The sequence below is a fragment of the Microchirus variegatus genome (genome assembly GCF_963457635.1).
Source record: "Microchirus variegatus genome assembly, chromosome: 11".
In the NCBI taxonomy this organism is placed as follows: Eukaryota; Metazoa; Chordata; class Actinopteri; order Pleuronectiformes; family Soleidae; genus Microchirus; species Microchirus variegatus.
The window spans coordinates 26,553,600-26,569,729 of NC_139812.1; the positions used below are offsets into that span (position 1 = coordinate 26,553,600).

General features: G+C 42.4%; 1 protein-coding gene across 1 annotated transcript in view; it reads left to right on the top strand.

The window, feature by feature from the left end:
* lrmda (leucine rich melanocyte differentiation associated) overlaps positions 1-16,130 on the top strand; it is a gene marked incomplete at its 3' end in the record, with an annotated part of 362,986 nt that overhangs the window by 303,454 nt on the left and 43,402 nt on the right. The window contains exon 6 of the mRNA XM_083897596.1: positions 9,671-9,755. Coding sequence (XP_083753722.1) covers positions 9,671-9,755 — 85 coding nt within the window. The remainder of the gene's footprint in view (positions 1-9,670; positions 9,756-16,130) is intronic.

Genomic DNA, 16,130 nt, shown 5'->3' on the forward strand with positions numbered 1-16,130 from the left:
TCATTTCCCTCTCTTCATCATCCCCTCGTCTTCCTCCCTCTCTCAGGCAGGACAGGACCCTCTCGGATGCTTAGCAACAACATTCCTGTGCCCTAAGTAGCAGTAAAGCCTCTGGCTGAACTCTTTGATGTGGCTGTCAGGCCACATTTATTTCCTTTTAGCACTTTGTCTACATGTCCAGATGTATAAGGAGATACAAAAAAAATAAAAATAAAAACGAGGGCCCGGTGTTTACACTGGATCTCCGTCTGCAGCGCGGCTGTAATTAGATTGTATTGCTGGTCAGTCTGGAGGTGAGCGGAGGCAGGAAGCAGCTGTGTCAGGAGGAGGAGGCGGCCTCGGAGCTTCAACATGTGTACTTATGTGTGTACTTATGTGTACTTTGGTCCTGCCCACTTCACTTCACCATTATACTTTATAAAGTGTACTCGTCTTGGTCCCCAATAGTCTTGGTCTTGGTAATCTTTGTCTTGTCCTTGTTCACTTAAGTTCTGGGATCGACTTTATCTCGAAAACGTTTGGTCTCTTCTTGGTTTACTGTGGTTTTTGTGAAGACCTTGATCCTAAAGTCTTTGTTTTGTCCTGGACATTGGTCGCAATTGTCTCGGTAAGGACTTGAAACCACATGGACTTTGACCCTTAAGTCTTGTGTTGACCTTTGGTCATGATTGTCTTGGTAAGGACTTTGCCTTTGGCCCTGAAAGTCTTGGTCTTGGATACCAAAAGTCTTGGTCTTGCCTTGGTTTCCTCTGGTTTTCATAATGACTTGGTCTTGGACCCTTAAGTCTTTGTCTTGTCCTGGTCTTTGGTCACAATTGTCTTGTTAAGGACTTGGCCTTGGGTCCTGGAAGTATTGGTCTTGTCTTGGTTCAATGTGGTTTTTGAAACCACATGGACTTTGACCCTAAAGTCTTTGTCTTGTCCTGGATTTTGGTCACAATTGTCTCGGTAAGGACTTGAAAGCACATGGACTTTGACCCTAAAGTCTTGTGTTGACCTTTGGTCATGATTGTCTTGGTAAGAACTTTACCTTTGGCCCTGAAAGTCTTGGTCTTGGATACCAAAAGTCTTGGTCTTGCCTTGGTTCCCTCTGGTTTTCATAATGACTCGGTCTTGGACCCTTAAGTCTTTGTCTTGTCCTGGTCTTTGGTCGCAATTGTCTTGGTAAGGCCTTGGCTTTGGGCCCCGAAAGTCTTGGTCTCGTCTTGGTTCACTATGGTTTTTGAAACCACATGGACTTTGACTCTAAAGTCTTGTCATGATTGTCTTGATCTTGGGCCCTAACGATATTGCTCTTGGATACTGAAAGTCTTGAGCTTGCCTTGGTTCCCTCTGGTTTTTGTAACTTCTTGGTCTTGGGCCCTACGGTATTTGTCTTGTCCTGGTCTTTGGTCACACTTGTCTTGTTAAGGACTTTGCTTTGACCCTAAAATCTTGTCTAGACCTTTGGGCATGATTGTCTTGGCAAGGACTTGGTATTGGGCCCTAAAAGTCTTGGTCTTGGATGATGAAAGTCCTGGACTTGGATTCTAAAACTCTTAGTCTTGTTTTGGTCTTCATTCACAATTATCTTGGTAGTCTTGGTCTTGGTTCACTTTGGTTCTTCGTAACTTCTTGAACTTGGATCCTGAAAGTCGGTCTTAGTCCTTAAAACTCTCGGTGCTGACTTGGATCCCAAATTCCTGGCCTTGCCTTGACCTCGGTTCACTCTGGTCTTGGACCCTTTAAAGTCTCGGTTGACTTGGTTGATTCTTTTCATAATGAGTAGAACTTCGTCTTTAGTCACTAATTTCTTGGTAAGGACTCGATCTTGGACCCTAAAAGTCTTGGTCTTGGTTCACTCTGGTTCTTCGAAACGTCTTGGACTTGGATCCCAAATTCCTGGCCTTGACCTCGGTTCACTCTGGTCTTCTGGTATCAACTTGTCTCGTCTTGGTTGACTCTGTGTTTTCATAATGAGTAGAACTTCGTCTTTGGTCCCTAATTCCTTGATCGGGACTTGGTCTTTGGACCCTAAAAGTCTTGTGTTTCCAGTTCTCTCGGAGCTCGTACATGTGGCCTCGACGAACACACTTCCTTGTCAAACTTGGTAAACTTTGCTGCAGCTGCATCTGAAAAAACACGAGGATCTGCGTCAAACCTTCTCTCTCCGGCTCACAGTTGTTGTTTTTTTCTTTTCTTCTGGCGTCTTGAGTTGTTCAGGAACCCAACTGTGGAGGTGGTGGTTTTTCGTGCTCCCTGTGCTTGATCCTCGTCTTCCTGCTCCCCTCCCTCCCCCTCTTTCTCTCATGGTGATACGTTTGGAGGTAATAATCACTCTCGCCTCTGGGTTTATCAGCATTTATTCGCATAACAACGCAGGAAAGGAGACGACAGAGCAGCGGCGGCGGCGGCGGCGGCGGTGTGATGTATTATCCTGTACGGGAATCATCTTTCATTATGACATCCAACACAGCTTCTCCACTCCCTCTCTCTCTCCACCCGATGTTGTGTTTTATTTTATCTCACTCACATAAAAAAAACATACACAGACTTTGTTTATTTATTTATTTAATTATTCCTCTTTCTTTACTTCTTCTTCTTCTTCCCTCTCCCTTGTGTCCACACCGTTGCGTCCCAGAATCCTCGCTGCCTACGTTATTTCCCGCCGCCGCCGCCGCCGCCGTCGCCATGGTGATATAAGAAGTCACGTGGCACGGAGACAATAACGATGTGAACGCTCAGCATATGCCCCGGGCCGGGGCAAATTAAAACAATGCTCAGCTTGATGAGCAGACTAATCTGGACACAGCAGAGAGACACAGAGAGAGAGGAAGCAGACGAGGGGCGTCCGGAAGCTCCACAAATACATGACACAGTAGCACCTCCCTCTGGTCAGTGTCGGTACGACCGCAGATAACAAGGGCAGAGGACGCACAGAGAGGAAGACAAAAGTGTCTCGTCTCGTCCTCAGGATTTGGAATTGGATTTTAAATTCGAACATACGGCAAGAAATAAAGATATAATCATTATTATAATTATTTACTTATGATAACAATAACGGTGAAATTAGACGCTACAGTGTTTCAGATACAGGCCTCTACCAAACGGTTGAGACGTCCGTTCGTGATAAACCTGGTTTTTCATAATTCATGAAGTACAACGTTCGGAACAAGTCACGTTAATTTAGTGTTAGTGAGTTTTCAGTGAGATATAGTGACTTAAAGTGTGCTCGACCAAATGGTTGAGTCGTCCCTTAAAGGGTTAAACAAATTAAATGATATATAATTGGCTAATACTAATTATATATCAGAATTGTCTTATGGAACCTGAAACACAGCAGAAATCAATATGGATTTAATCCGTCGTATACCTAAAAAAAATAATAACAAGGGAACTAATTTTATGGTATCATTTTATTTTTCAATTCTAACAATTCCAATTCTATGGAACGTAAATTATGTAATGGTAGTATATCATTAGAAAAACGCCAAAAGTCCTATAGTTTGAATGCAATTAACGAATGTAAGTAAACTAACTTAAGCGATGGTCTACAGCATTGGTTCTCAAAGTGCGGCCCGGGGCCCAATGGCGGCCCGCAGAAACATTTCTGGCGGCCCCCGCAATGAATTACAGTTGATAGTTTTAATCCAGGAGCTACTAAGCTTGTTAAATGTTTATTGGACATTACTGGATACAGACCAATAAGTGTAAACAAAAATACTGGGTATTTACCTGGTTTCTATATGGTGAATTTTAGTGTATTATAGGGTTATAAGCTGGTAATAAGCAGGTAGCTACAGCCCCCAATTACTAGCTATTTACCCAGTAAATATATGGTAACAGAAATGTGTTACTTGGTATTAACCTGTAAATAGAAGGTAAGAACAATGGCCAAAATACTGGGTAATTACCCAGTAAATTATAAAGCGTTATTATATTAATGCTTAAAGGTACATTATATTAACGCTTATATTACTTAACACTAAACTGTAGAACTGCAATCTGGTCATTAAAAGGATTATAAATGGGATTTCTTTCTGGTTTTTTTCTTTTGGCGAACCCTCAGTCCAATGTTGGGTTCCTAAATTGGCCCTCAGGTATCAAAACTTTGAGAACCCATGGTCTACAGGAGCCAAATTAGCTATTACTAAGGTAATATTTTGTTTTGATTTGGGGTTTTTATACTCCACAAAATCAAGCATTAGCTTCTAAAAAATGTGAATTTATTTTTGAGTCTCTGTGAGAACAAACTCAAAACGATGATAATACAAATCATTCCAGGACGTCGTCCTTTTGAAGTCCAGGGAAACACAAACGTCTCTCTCGTCCGCTTCATCGAGCAAACAACAAAATCCATTAATTTTTTCTAAATAATAAACAGATACAGATCAGAGGTTCCCTTTGAGCCCAGATCCTGGTCTTACTTCAGCCGTCACAGCTCTTTAATCAAGCCCTAATCCTCATCTTCTTCGTTTGCTCCACATCCCTTCCCCCCTTTGTCGTGGAAGCGTCGCTGTTTTCTGTTCCTCTGGACGGGTCAGCGACCGACGAAATGAAAGAATGCAGATGTGGAGAGAGAGAGAGAGAGAATGAAAGGAGGAGGTAGAGAAAGAGAATGAAGACACGGGAGGCCCGAGTGATTGATCTTCTGCTGCGTGGGGGAGTTAAAAAAACCGTGGACGCGATGCGGTGAAAAACCCCCCCAGATGGTGAATGGGTCGGGTGCTCGATTCTGAAGAGGTGACATGGTCATAACACACATTACGCTGCTGGAACTGAGTGGGAGGTTTTTTTTTTACTGGAGGGAAAATCAAAAAAGATGGGGTTTGGTTGGTGGATTCTGGATCTAAACCCAGCGGTCCTTCCCTTCTGTCCGTGGGTGGCGCTGCTAATAATGTGGCAACCGGGGAGATTAATCTTGGGACAAGCGAAAAAGGGATTTAGACGAGGCCTTTTAGGGCCAAGCAGGGCTTTGAAGAGGCCCGGCCTTGTGATCGTTCATGCAGGTTCAGGAAATGAGGCGGAAACAGGAGAGAGCAGCGCGCGGCGCTGCGGCGGTGGATCGGCGGAGAGTGTGGAGACGGAGCAGCAGGAGTCGCTCTGACGGGAACCGGAACCGGAACTCCAGACGGTGACGTTATCGTCCAAAAGACGTCGAGATCGAGAGCGACTGGACCGCCGTCGTCCAAGAGGCTTCTTCAGTCCTGAAAGTTTGCTGTGGATTTAGGGTTGAATTCCAATTCCTATCTTAACCCTCGATCTCAAAAATGCACTCTCCCTCTAGTCCAAGTGCTGTCCTGATTCTCAGAAAAATTAAGTTGAGGGCCAAGTTTAAAGGTGCATTATGTGATAGATCTAAAGCAACTGGCCATAAAATCCTCCTAATATGTCACAGAGACTCAAGAATAATGTTCATATAACAAACTGAACTCACCAACAACAACAGTACAGACAAAATATTTGCATTAAAAAAAATATTTTGCAGACTGCAAATCATGTTTATGTTTTGAAATCATGTCTTGGCGTCATGTGGCGCCACCTACCGCCGTCTACCAATCATTGCAGTCAGTAGAGTCTCAGAGTCAACTACAGTCATTGGAGAAGCTCCGGGTGCTTCAACACTCCAAATATGACAGGACTTTTTTCTTAAAACCATCCCGCCCCAAAACCTTGCCAGGAAAATTGTGACCGAAGACCAGGACAAGACAAAGACTTTAGGGTCCGAGTCCAATAAGTTACCAAAACTGGAGTGAACCAAAGCAAGACCAAGACTTTAAGGGTCCAAGGCCAAGTTGATACCAGAAGACCAGAGTGAACCAAGGTCAAGGCAAGGCCAGGAATTTGGGATCCAAGTCCAAGACTTTTAGGGATCAAGACCAAGTGGGTTACCCAGCCAAGACGACGAGGGGTGGATGACACGATCGTTTTCTCCGGAGACACGAAAAACCACGAGGGTGGTGTTTGGGTTTCTCAATAACAGAGTTTTTATGGCTCCTAAAACACCAGATCTGTGGTCAGGGTAAAAAGTTGATACGAGATGAAAACCCTCGCAGTCAAAGTGGACGTAGACGGGTGACGCCGCAGATCTCCTCTTCTGCCGAGAGGCATTTTCTTGGTACCTGAAGAACTTGTTTCTTTGGATGAAGTCCAGTTGCCTCTGGTGAACTGATTTATAGATAAACCACGTCCTTGATGCTCGAGCTTCTGCACACAGACGTCGGACAGACATCCAAACAGTGTCCGGAGAATCGGGTTGTCGGGCAGTTTCTGGGGTTTGCCGTTGATGTTGACGTTTGACGGAATCTACCAAGCTGCTGCAAATCTGTGATATTTAGGCCTTTTTGTGATCGTATCAGATTTTCACGATCGGGCACGCGAGGGCGCCGTGGCTGGCATTGTTGCCTCAAGGCAGGAAGGTTGTCGGTTTGGGGTGCGAAGGCGTGGAGTTTGCATTTCCAAAGACATGCAGATTGGGGATTGGACACTGGGGAGTTTTTGGCCCTGTCCCAATACCTCCCCTAACCCTACATTTTTGCCCTAACCCTACATGTTTGCCCTAACCCTACATTTTGCGCATTCACATGTAAGGTGGAGCAAGGGGAAATGCGATTTTCTCCTTATAATCAACCCTCAAAATGTAGTGAGCTCTGATGCGATGCGGCCTTAAAAAGAAGTGGAAGATGAAATTACCCATGATGCTTTGCGGATTCAGCGAGCCGGCTGATATTTTTTCAAGAAAGATGGCGGCCACGTCTGCCGAGGAACATTTTCGCTGTAATATATTTTCGCAAATAAGCTTACGTTTACGATGTCGAACTGTGTCGGAATATGTTGGTTTGATACACATCCAGAGGACCGTTGAGCTTTGAACGCTAACGTCCGAAAACAAGTGACCGTTTATGAAAGCAGCTAGCTAACTAGCTTGCGAGCGGCTACCCGCCGAGCGCCCCCCCCCCCGAGAGAGCACGCGCTAGCTCTGCTACATCTGGGTAGTTTTGTCAGTGTTTTGGACGCGTGTACCGGCGTTCACTCGAACACGAATACCCCACGGACTTGTCAGATTTCAATCGCATTCGCGATAATTTAGCGTTTTACGAGGACGGAGGAAAAAAACAGCGTTGACGGAGGGAAAACAAACAGCTGAATCCGCCGGCGTTTTTCCCGAACGAAAAACAGCAGTGACGTAGGTTGGCGCGTTCGTTACGTTCTCTACGCTAATTTGCATGCAGTGGTGTCTCAATATTGGGGGCAATTTACGGTTGAGGGAGTTCAAAACCAAGGGGAAATATTAAGGGGGACGGAGGTGTTGGGACGGAGCCTAAATGTTCGCCCTGCGACTGACTGGACAATCCATCCAGGGTCGACCCGTCTTACGTCAGCTTAGATTGTCCGCGGCTCCTCCCACATTGTCCGCGGCTCCTCCCACATTGTCCGCGGCTCCTCCCACATTGTCCACGGCTCCTCCCACATTGTCCACGGCTCCTCCCACCAACAGCATCGCACTGATACATACACCGAGTGCGGCATGAGTTCATGGCCGTTTCCAGGTGCTGCAGTTTAGAAGCGAAAAACTATATGTATAACAACCTGATTTGTTGTTTTGTGTTTTTTTTTGCTCCGATGGTTTGTGGCATTTTCTTTCTTTCTTTCTTTCTTTCTTTCTTTTTACCGAGTACAGCGTGTTCTTATTTTTGGCTTGTGCCACCGCTTGTATTACATCCAACCACACAAGCGCAGGAGTGATCCGCGATATTCGTAACAGGTTTCAGCCACTCCAGAGAGGCCGAGAGCAGCAGGTCTGCTGTCAAAACAATATTTCTATTCCAAGCTGTTGCTCTCGCTCTCGCTCTCAAAGAGCACGATCCTCCCGGCACAAATGTGGCGAGGACATTTTTCTCTTTTCGGTGTAATATGAGACACATGCTGGCCAGACCTAATGCCTTTTTAGAGATTCTATCTGAGAGCGTATTATGTGATCGTTTTCAATTCACCGTGCTCTCTCTTTTGCCCCCGTGAAGAATATGGTTCCGTTTAAACGGCGCCGAGCGTTCGATTTCTCAAGGTTATGCGCGGGCATGTAGAGGAACAACAACAACAACAACAACAACAACAGTGCCGCTCCGAAACCATCGCTAATGTGTATTTGTCAGTTGAGTTTTCTCGCCCGATGATTAAAGGCCTCGCCGAAATTCCCATTCCTGCAGCAGAGGAAAGTGTTTCTGCAAAGGCATCAGATATCGCTGCGTCGTGATAAACTGCCTGCTTCCGCGAGCTAAAGAGAAGAGAACGTTCTGGACCTCGAAAGTGAAAGAAAAGCACAACAACAACAACAACAAACAACAACGACGACGACGTCAACATGAGAATAACTCTTGACCTGTTTGGGAACATGTTCCCACGTTCAGGGAATCACTTTAGACTTTTTAAGAAAATAACAAAACAAAACTGAACTTTTACGGATTTTAATGATTTTACAGTGTTTTGTCTTTTTGGTAACTCGGTAGGAAGGTAGGTAAGAAGGAAGGAAGGTAGGAAGGTAGCTAGGTAGGTAGGTAGGTAGGTAGGTAGGTAGGTAGGTAGGTAGGTAGGTAGGTAGGTAGGTAGGTAGGTAGGTAGGTAGCTAGGTAGCTAGGTAGGTAGCTAGGTAGGTAGCTAGGTAGGTAGCTAGGTAAGAAGGTACATATGTAGGTAGGTAGGAAGGAAGGTACGTAGGTAGGTAGGTAGGTAGGTAGGTAGGTAGGTAGGTAGGTATTTAGGTAGGAAAATAGCTAGCTAGCTAGGTAGGAAGATAATGTAGGTAGGAAGGAATTAAGGAAGGTAGCTAGCTAGCTAGGTAAGAAAGTATGTAGGTAGGTAGAAAGGAAGGTAGGTATTTAGGTAGGTAGCTAGCTAGCTGGCTAAGAAGGTATGTAGGAAGGAAGGACAGAAGGAAGATAGATAGATAGATAGATAGATAGATAGATAGATAGATAGATAGATAGATAGATAGATAGATAGATAGATAGATAGATAGATAGATTTTAAAAAGTATCTCGGAATGACTTGAAATTTACCATCATAATAGTCAGCATCACCCTGAACAAGGATCCGTTGAAAATATTTGCAAATCTCTTAAGGAATAATTTTAATGAATTTTTAAAATTCAGGAAATGATCCATTAGGCACATTTGCGTTGTGCCTAACGAGGTTGCCGAATTTTGACTTGAATTTTGACTTATTGCTCAGAAATCTGTAGAATTCAGATTGAAGTGAAAATTGTGTGGGGAAAAAAAGGAATTCTGATATTTGTTCATTTTCACCTTTTTGTCTGAATTTTGACTTGAAATTCTGACTGTTCTCTCAGAAATCTGCAGAATTTAGATTGAAATGAAAAAAAAAAAGTGTCAGAATTTCGATATTTTCCCCTTGCACATTTGCGTTGTGCCTAACGAGGTTGCACATTGTTTGTATTATTTCAGCCTTCACGTTCCTTATCATGCATTACCATCACTGAAACATCTTCTTCAACTCCCACTATAGGAATACACACTTCCTACGGGCACTGCACTAGTTTACTCTTAAATATTGTATATGGATCCAGGAAGAAACAGCAGCAACTTTAGCAGTAGAATCAGAAACGCAGTATTTGTGACCCTCTCTCTAAACCGTCATTCTTTCTCTCTCTGTGTGTTTGTTTCTCCTCTTGCAGCCGTTGAAGGAGTGTTTCTCTGAGCGTCAGCCGCTGCCTTACACTCCACTGCCACAGGGATCCAGAGAGGCCAAGAACCACAAAGGTGAGGACAACACTGTCACCGTGGGCTAAGGCTCATTAGTTTTAGCTCTCGCGTGGTCTTAAAGTTCAGGTGCAGTTTATTTCACACGTTCATTTATTTATTCACACACTCCTATTTGACATTATAGCCAGAATATGAAGAACTTCAGACCGTGAAAACAACCCCTTTGCACCTTGTACCTCGCTCTGCGTGTACTTCATTCCACGCCGCGTATCTCACGAAAAGTCGATTGGACGCACTTTAACGACCCTGTGCTGTAAATCCTCTCAAATGTGACCCTGTTTGGCACCCATACACATGTATGTGTGTGTGTGTGTGTGTGTGTTGTTTATCTTATTATATACATGTTTTCTTCAGAATGAATAACATGTGATGGAGCATTTGCTCATGGATTATGTAAAATACGCGTCATAACCCCCGACACGAGCATGAGTCTATTGAACTCGTGTTATCTATTCTCACTGATCTCATCTCCTGTGTGTGTGTGTGTGTGTGTGTGGGAATAAATCTGGGTAATCCGGGTTCACGGCGATCAGAGCGTGTGTGCGTGGGAGAACGCGTCGGGGTTGGCGTGCGATGCCGAGACGTCCTTGATCTGTTGATCGCAGACATTGATCGGGCCTCGCGTCGAAAACCGGGGCGTTGATGTAACTGTGAAGCAACTTCTTCACATCAAACATTCTCACTCTGTGAGGAATTCTTCTCCTTTATCAAATATATATATATACAGTACTTATATATTTATATATATATATATACAACAGTGTTGTGTATTAACTGTGAAGGCTCACCTCAGACGATCAGAGCAGATTTTTAGAGCAAAGCTGTTTCATTTTGTCAAGTTTGGTTTTCCTTAATCGAAGACAAACACAACAAATACAAATACTACACAAAAAGAAGCATAAAATGTACATTTAATCTCACTTAAAATGGGTCAGTGATGACCACCAATTCTGTGTAATTTGCATAATTTGCCACTTGAGTTTGATTTGACTTTTCTTTGTATGGTATTTTTTCCTCCCAATTTTCACTTTTTGTCCAACTTTTTGACTTGAAATGCAGAATTCTCAGTTTTCTCTCAGAAATCTGTAGAATTCAGATTCAAGTGAAAATTGTGAGGGGGGAAAAAAGGCAGAATTGTGATATTTGTTCCTCAATTTTCACCTTTTTTTTTTGGTCTGAATTTTGACTTGAAATTCTCCTTTTTTCCAACTTAAATCTGCAGAATTCAGATTGAAGTGAAAATTGGGAGAAAAAAAGTAACATTTTTGACGTATTTTCTCACAATTTCCGTCCAAATTTTTGACTTGAAATACAGAATTCTCACTTTTTTTCTCAGAAAACTACAGAATTCAGATTGAAGGGAAAATTGTAAGGGGACAAAAGGCAGAATTCTGATATTTTTTTTGTCCGAATTTTGACTTTTTTCTCAAAAATCTCACTTAAATCTGCAGAATTCCGATTGAAATGAATTTCCTCACAATTTTATCTTTTTTTTCTAAATTTTGACTTAAAATCCAGCTTTTCTGACTTCTTCTTTTTCGCTGAGATCGGTTTTGATCGCTTCAAAGTTATTTTAGTAGCGTCCAATTATATTTAACTCAAACAGCGTTTTCTGAATGACTTTGAACATTTAATAAACGTACGATATGTAACTTATTATATACATACACACATACATTTATGTTAACGTAACTTGTAAAAAATGTGCAGTTTTCCGTAAAAAGGTAACGCAAAAAGTTTCAAGAAATTACTTCAAACACATAGTAGTATTAGTCGTTAGTAGTACATTATGCCAGGCCTCTGTGTGGCGCTGTAAAGCCCAAAAGTTGTATATTCAACTACTGTAATGTACATGGAGGCGTTTTAAGACTTTTCTTCACTCTGGAACCTGTTTTAACGTCTTAACGTTTCTCATGTCCAAAACATCGTTGTTTACGACATAAAAACTTCGTTCTCTTGTGTACGAACTTTCCGACGTTAGCGACGGTGACTCTTTGTTTTATTTTTTCATGAAGCGACGCTGCGGTCGCAGATAACACGACTCTCATCTTTGCCCTTCACATCGTCTTCACGTCGTCTTCACATCGTCGCTGCCTCCAGCTCTCAAACCTCCACTCTCTGTTCTCCTTCGTCTTTTATTTACACACTTACACACTCCAGTTTATATATATATAAATATATATGTGTGTGTGTGGGAGATGGTCACAGCGTCTTCAGACTAATTCCTCGCGTGTTCGCAGAGTTAAATTCAGGACGGAGGCGAAACGACGCTCTTGTGTTTTAAAAGCCACGGTTGAATTTAACGTGAAGCGTTTTTTTTCTTCAAAGTGCTTCGACGATTCCGTCGCCTCTGTTTTTTTTCTTTTCTTTGTTTTCTTTCTTTCTTCCCGCTTCTTTTTTTTCTTCTAATCCGTAAAAAAAACCCCAGGAACGATAAAGAAGAAAAGTTTCAGCGGAAACAAAATACGAGCGCGGAAATGCGAGCGATTTCCAACTCGGGGATTAATAAAGTTTTTTCTGATTTCACGTCGAGCCGCGTTCTGAACGTCAAAGTTAGCAGTTTTAACATTTCCACTTTTACGGGGGGAAAAAAGAAGAAGAAAAAGCCGATTTTCATGTTTATGTCGCTGCCAATCACGGGTTGAGGAGTTGAGGAAAAATCTTAAACAAATATAGAAAGACATTTAACCCGCGAGTGAAAGCTGATCGTATCTATTCATAGACGAGACCGAGACAAATGCCAGATGTTGGGCCGCGTTCGCACCGGAACGTGTGCGTCACTGCTGTGTTGGCGTGCCCTTAAAGGGCCAGTACAACGCCTAAAATGCACATTTCCACTTGCCAAAAAGTGATTGCCGCTCCTGCCTCGTGACCGTCATGTTTCTTCATCCTCAAAATGTGCTGATTTCATTCATGAGAGTAATGTTTGGTAGATAATAACTCACCCAGTCCTTTTTTTTACCTGTTGGAATAGCCTTAAAGGGCCAGTACAACTCGTATATAATGTCCATTTCCACTTGCCAAATAGTGATCGCGGCTCCTACCTCGTGACCTTTGGTTTTTTTATGAATCAAAATCACTTGGGTTCATTCATGAGGCTCATATCTGCAGATTATACCTCACCCAGTCCATTTTTTTACCAGTTGGAAAACCCTTAAAGGGCCAGTACAACCAATAAAATGGACATTTCCACTTGCCAAAAAGTGATCCCAGTGCTCACCTTATGACTTTTAGGTTTTTGCTGCATCAAAATCACTTGGTTTCCATCGTGAGGCTAATATCTGTCAAATTATACCCAGAACTTTTTTTTTACCAGTTGGAATACCCTTAAAGGGCCAGTACAAGCTATGCGATCAACCTTTCCACTTGCCAAAAAGTGATCCCAGTGCGTACCTTGTGACCTTTAGATTTGTTCTGCATCAAAATCACTTGGGTTCATTCACGGAGTTAATATTTGGTAGATTATACCTCAAAGACAGTGATTTTACCTGTTAGAATAACCTTAAAGGGCCAGTACAACTGCTATAATGTCCATTTCCACCTGCCAAATAGTGATCACAGCTCCTACCTCGTGACCTTTAGGTTTTTTCTGAATAAAAATCACTTGGGTTCATTCATGAGGCTAATATCTGTCAAATTATACCCAGAACTTTTTTTTTACCAGTTGGAATACCCTTAAAGGGCCAGTACAAGCTATAAAATCGACCTTTCCACTTGCCAAAAAGTGATCGCAGCTCAGACCACGTGATCTAAAGGTTTTTCTGCATCAAAATTACTTGGGTTCATTCGTGGAGTTAATATAGGGTAGATTACACCTCCCCTAGTTCTTTTTTACCAGTTGGAATACCCTTAAAGGGCCAGTTCAACTCGTATAATATCCATTTCCACTTGCCAAAAAGTGATCGCGGCTCCTACCTCGTGACCTTTAGATTTTTTATGAATCAAAATCACTTGGGTTCATTCATGAGGCTAATATCTGTCAAATTATACCCAGAACTTTTTTACCAGTTGGAATACCCTTAAAAGGCCAGTACAAGCTATGAGATCAACCTTTCCACTTGCCAAAAAGTGATCCCAGTGCGTACCTTGTGACCTTTAGATTTGTTCTGCATCAAAATCACTTGGGTTCATTCACGGAGTTAATATTTGGTAGATTATACCTCAAAGACAGTGATTTTACCTGTTAGAATAACCTTAAAGGGCCAGTACAACTCCTATAATGTCCATTTCCACTTGCCAAATAGTGATCACAGCTCCTACCTCGTGACCTTTAGGTTTTTTCTGAATAAAAATCACTTGGGTTCATTCGTGGAGTTAATAGTTGGTAGATTACATCTCACCCAGTTCTTTTTTACCAGTTACCAGAATACGCTTAAAGGGTCAATACAAGCTATGAAATGGACATTTCCACTTGCCAAAAAGTGATCCCAGTGCTCACCTTGTGACTTTAAGGTTTTTGCTGCATCAAAATCACCACGACCGATCTATAAAATCAACGCCATCTTAAGTCTGTGATGTCTTTACCTGGAAACAGACCTTTTTTTTATCGCCACACCAAAGCCCATAGAGAAAACCATCGATTTTTAAATCACAGCACACAAGAGTTGTCGACCCACCGCTGCCTCCATCACTGAGTCCAATTGTGTTATTTTGTGATTTCGGAGTTTGAAATCCTTTGTTCAGATTTACCTCAGTGACACAAAGTGACCACAGGGGGCAGCAGTCGGCCAGCAGCTCCTGTTTCCCCGTGAGCTAAAAACGCTGATTTTCTCTATGGGCTTTGGTGTGAGAGAGTGAGGAGTTTACAAAGTGACACGGATTAAAGTTTCTCGCTGAAAAAGTCAGTTTAATAGAAAGATAGAAGAGTAAACGCATATGTAGGATAGCATACACTTAAGCTGCTGGAGAGTAAGCCCTTAGTTAAGGGGATATTTTTGCTGCTTCTTCAAGTACACGATGATGGTGTAAAACATCCCTTTAAACTCAGACAGGAGTTGGACAAAGACAAAGTGAAAGAGGTTGATGAGGGCTATAGTGTGTCGTGGAGTGGAGTGGAGTGGAGTGGAGTGGAGTATATAGTCTGGCAGAGCGGCCTGAGGATCCTCCTCGACTGTCACCTTGGCTCTGACTCTCAGTGCTGGTGTCAGCTCGACTGTAAATCTAACCACAGCCCAAGATGTTTCCTCTAAAACACTGTGGGTCTGTGTCTCAGCACAGAGAGACAGAGTCTGTGAGGACATTATAACGTAACCACTTAGAATGTCCGGGGTTCCCACTGGTCCTTACAGTCCCTGAAAGTGTGTGAAAATCAACCGGAATAGACATAGTGGACTTGAAAGTGCTTGAATTTTGTGAATTTAGAAAAAAAAAAAATTCAAGGACCTTGAAGGTTTTGTGAAAATCACCCTGAAGAGACACGGGTCCTTGAAAGTGCTTGAATTTTGTGAATAACAAAAAAAAATAAAAAATCCAAGGTCCTTTAAAGTTTGTGAAAATCATCCTGAGTAGACATTGGTCCTTGAAAGTGCTTGAATGTTGTGATTTTGAAAGGAAAAAAATATATTCAAGGCCATTGAAAGTTTGGAAAATCACAATGAATACACATAGGTCCTTAGTTGAAAGTGCTTGAATTTTGTGAATTTGAAAAAGAAAAATCAAGGCCCTTGAAAGTTTGTGAAAATCACCCTGAATAGACATGGGTCCTTGAAAGTGCTTAACTTTTGTGAATTTTGAAAAAAAATTCAAGACCATTGAAAGTTTGTGAAAATCAATATGAATAGACATAGGTCCTTGAAAGTGTTTGGATTTTGTGAATTTGAAAAAAAAATCAAGGCCCTTGAAAGTTTGTGAAAATCACCCTGAATAGACATAGGTCCTTGAAAGTGCTTGAATTTTGTAAATTTGAAAAAAAACAACTCAAGGCCCTTGAAGGTTTTTGAAAATGACACGGAATAGACATAGTGGACTTGAAAGTGCTTGAATTTTGTGAATCTGAAAAAAAAATCAAGGACCTTGAAAGTTTTGAAAATCACGTGACGAATGACGCGAGATTCGGTCGCAGAACAATGAGCGAGTAAAGTTAAGTGAGTGAGACAGAAATATGACGCCGTGATTTGGACGAAGACGAGCTCTTACAAGTCGTCGCTCCCATCTCAAACCGTGTGTGTCTGCACATTCAAGTCCTTGAATCTGAGGGAATTGGTCCTGGAAAGTCCTTGAATGTGGTGTGGGAACCCCTGGACGACACATTTCGAAGTGAGCGTATTTCACAGATGTAATTCTCGCCGCGTACGTTCGTCCAGAAGCAAAAGCTTCAGACTTGATGGATGAGTCCGTGTGCGCTGAGTTTCTAATGAAACACCTTTCATTTCC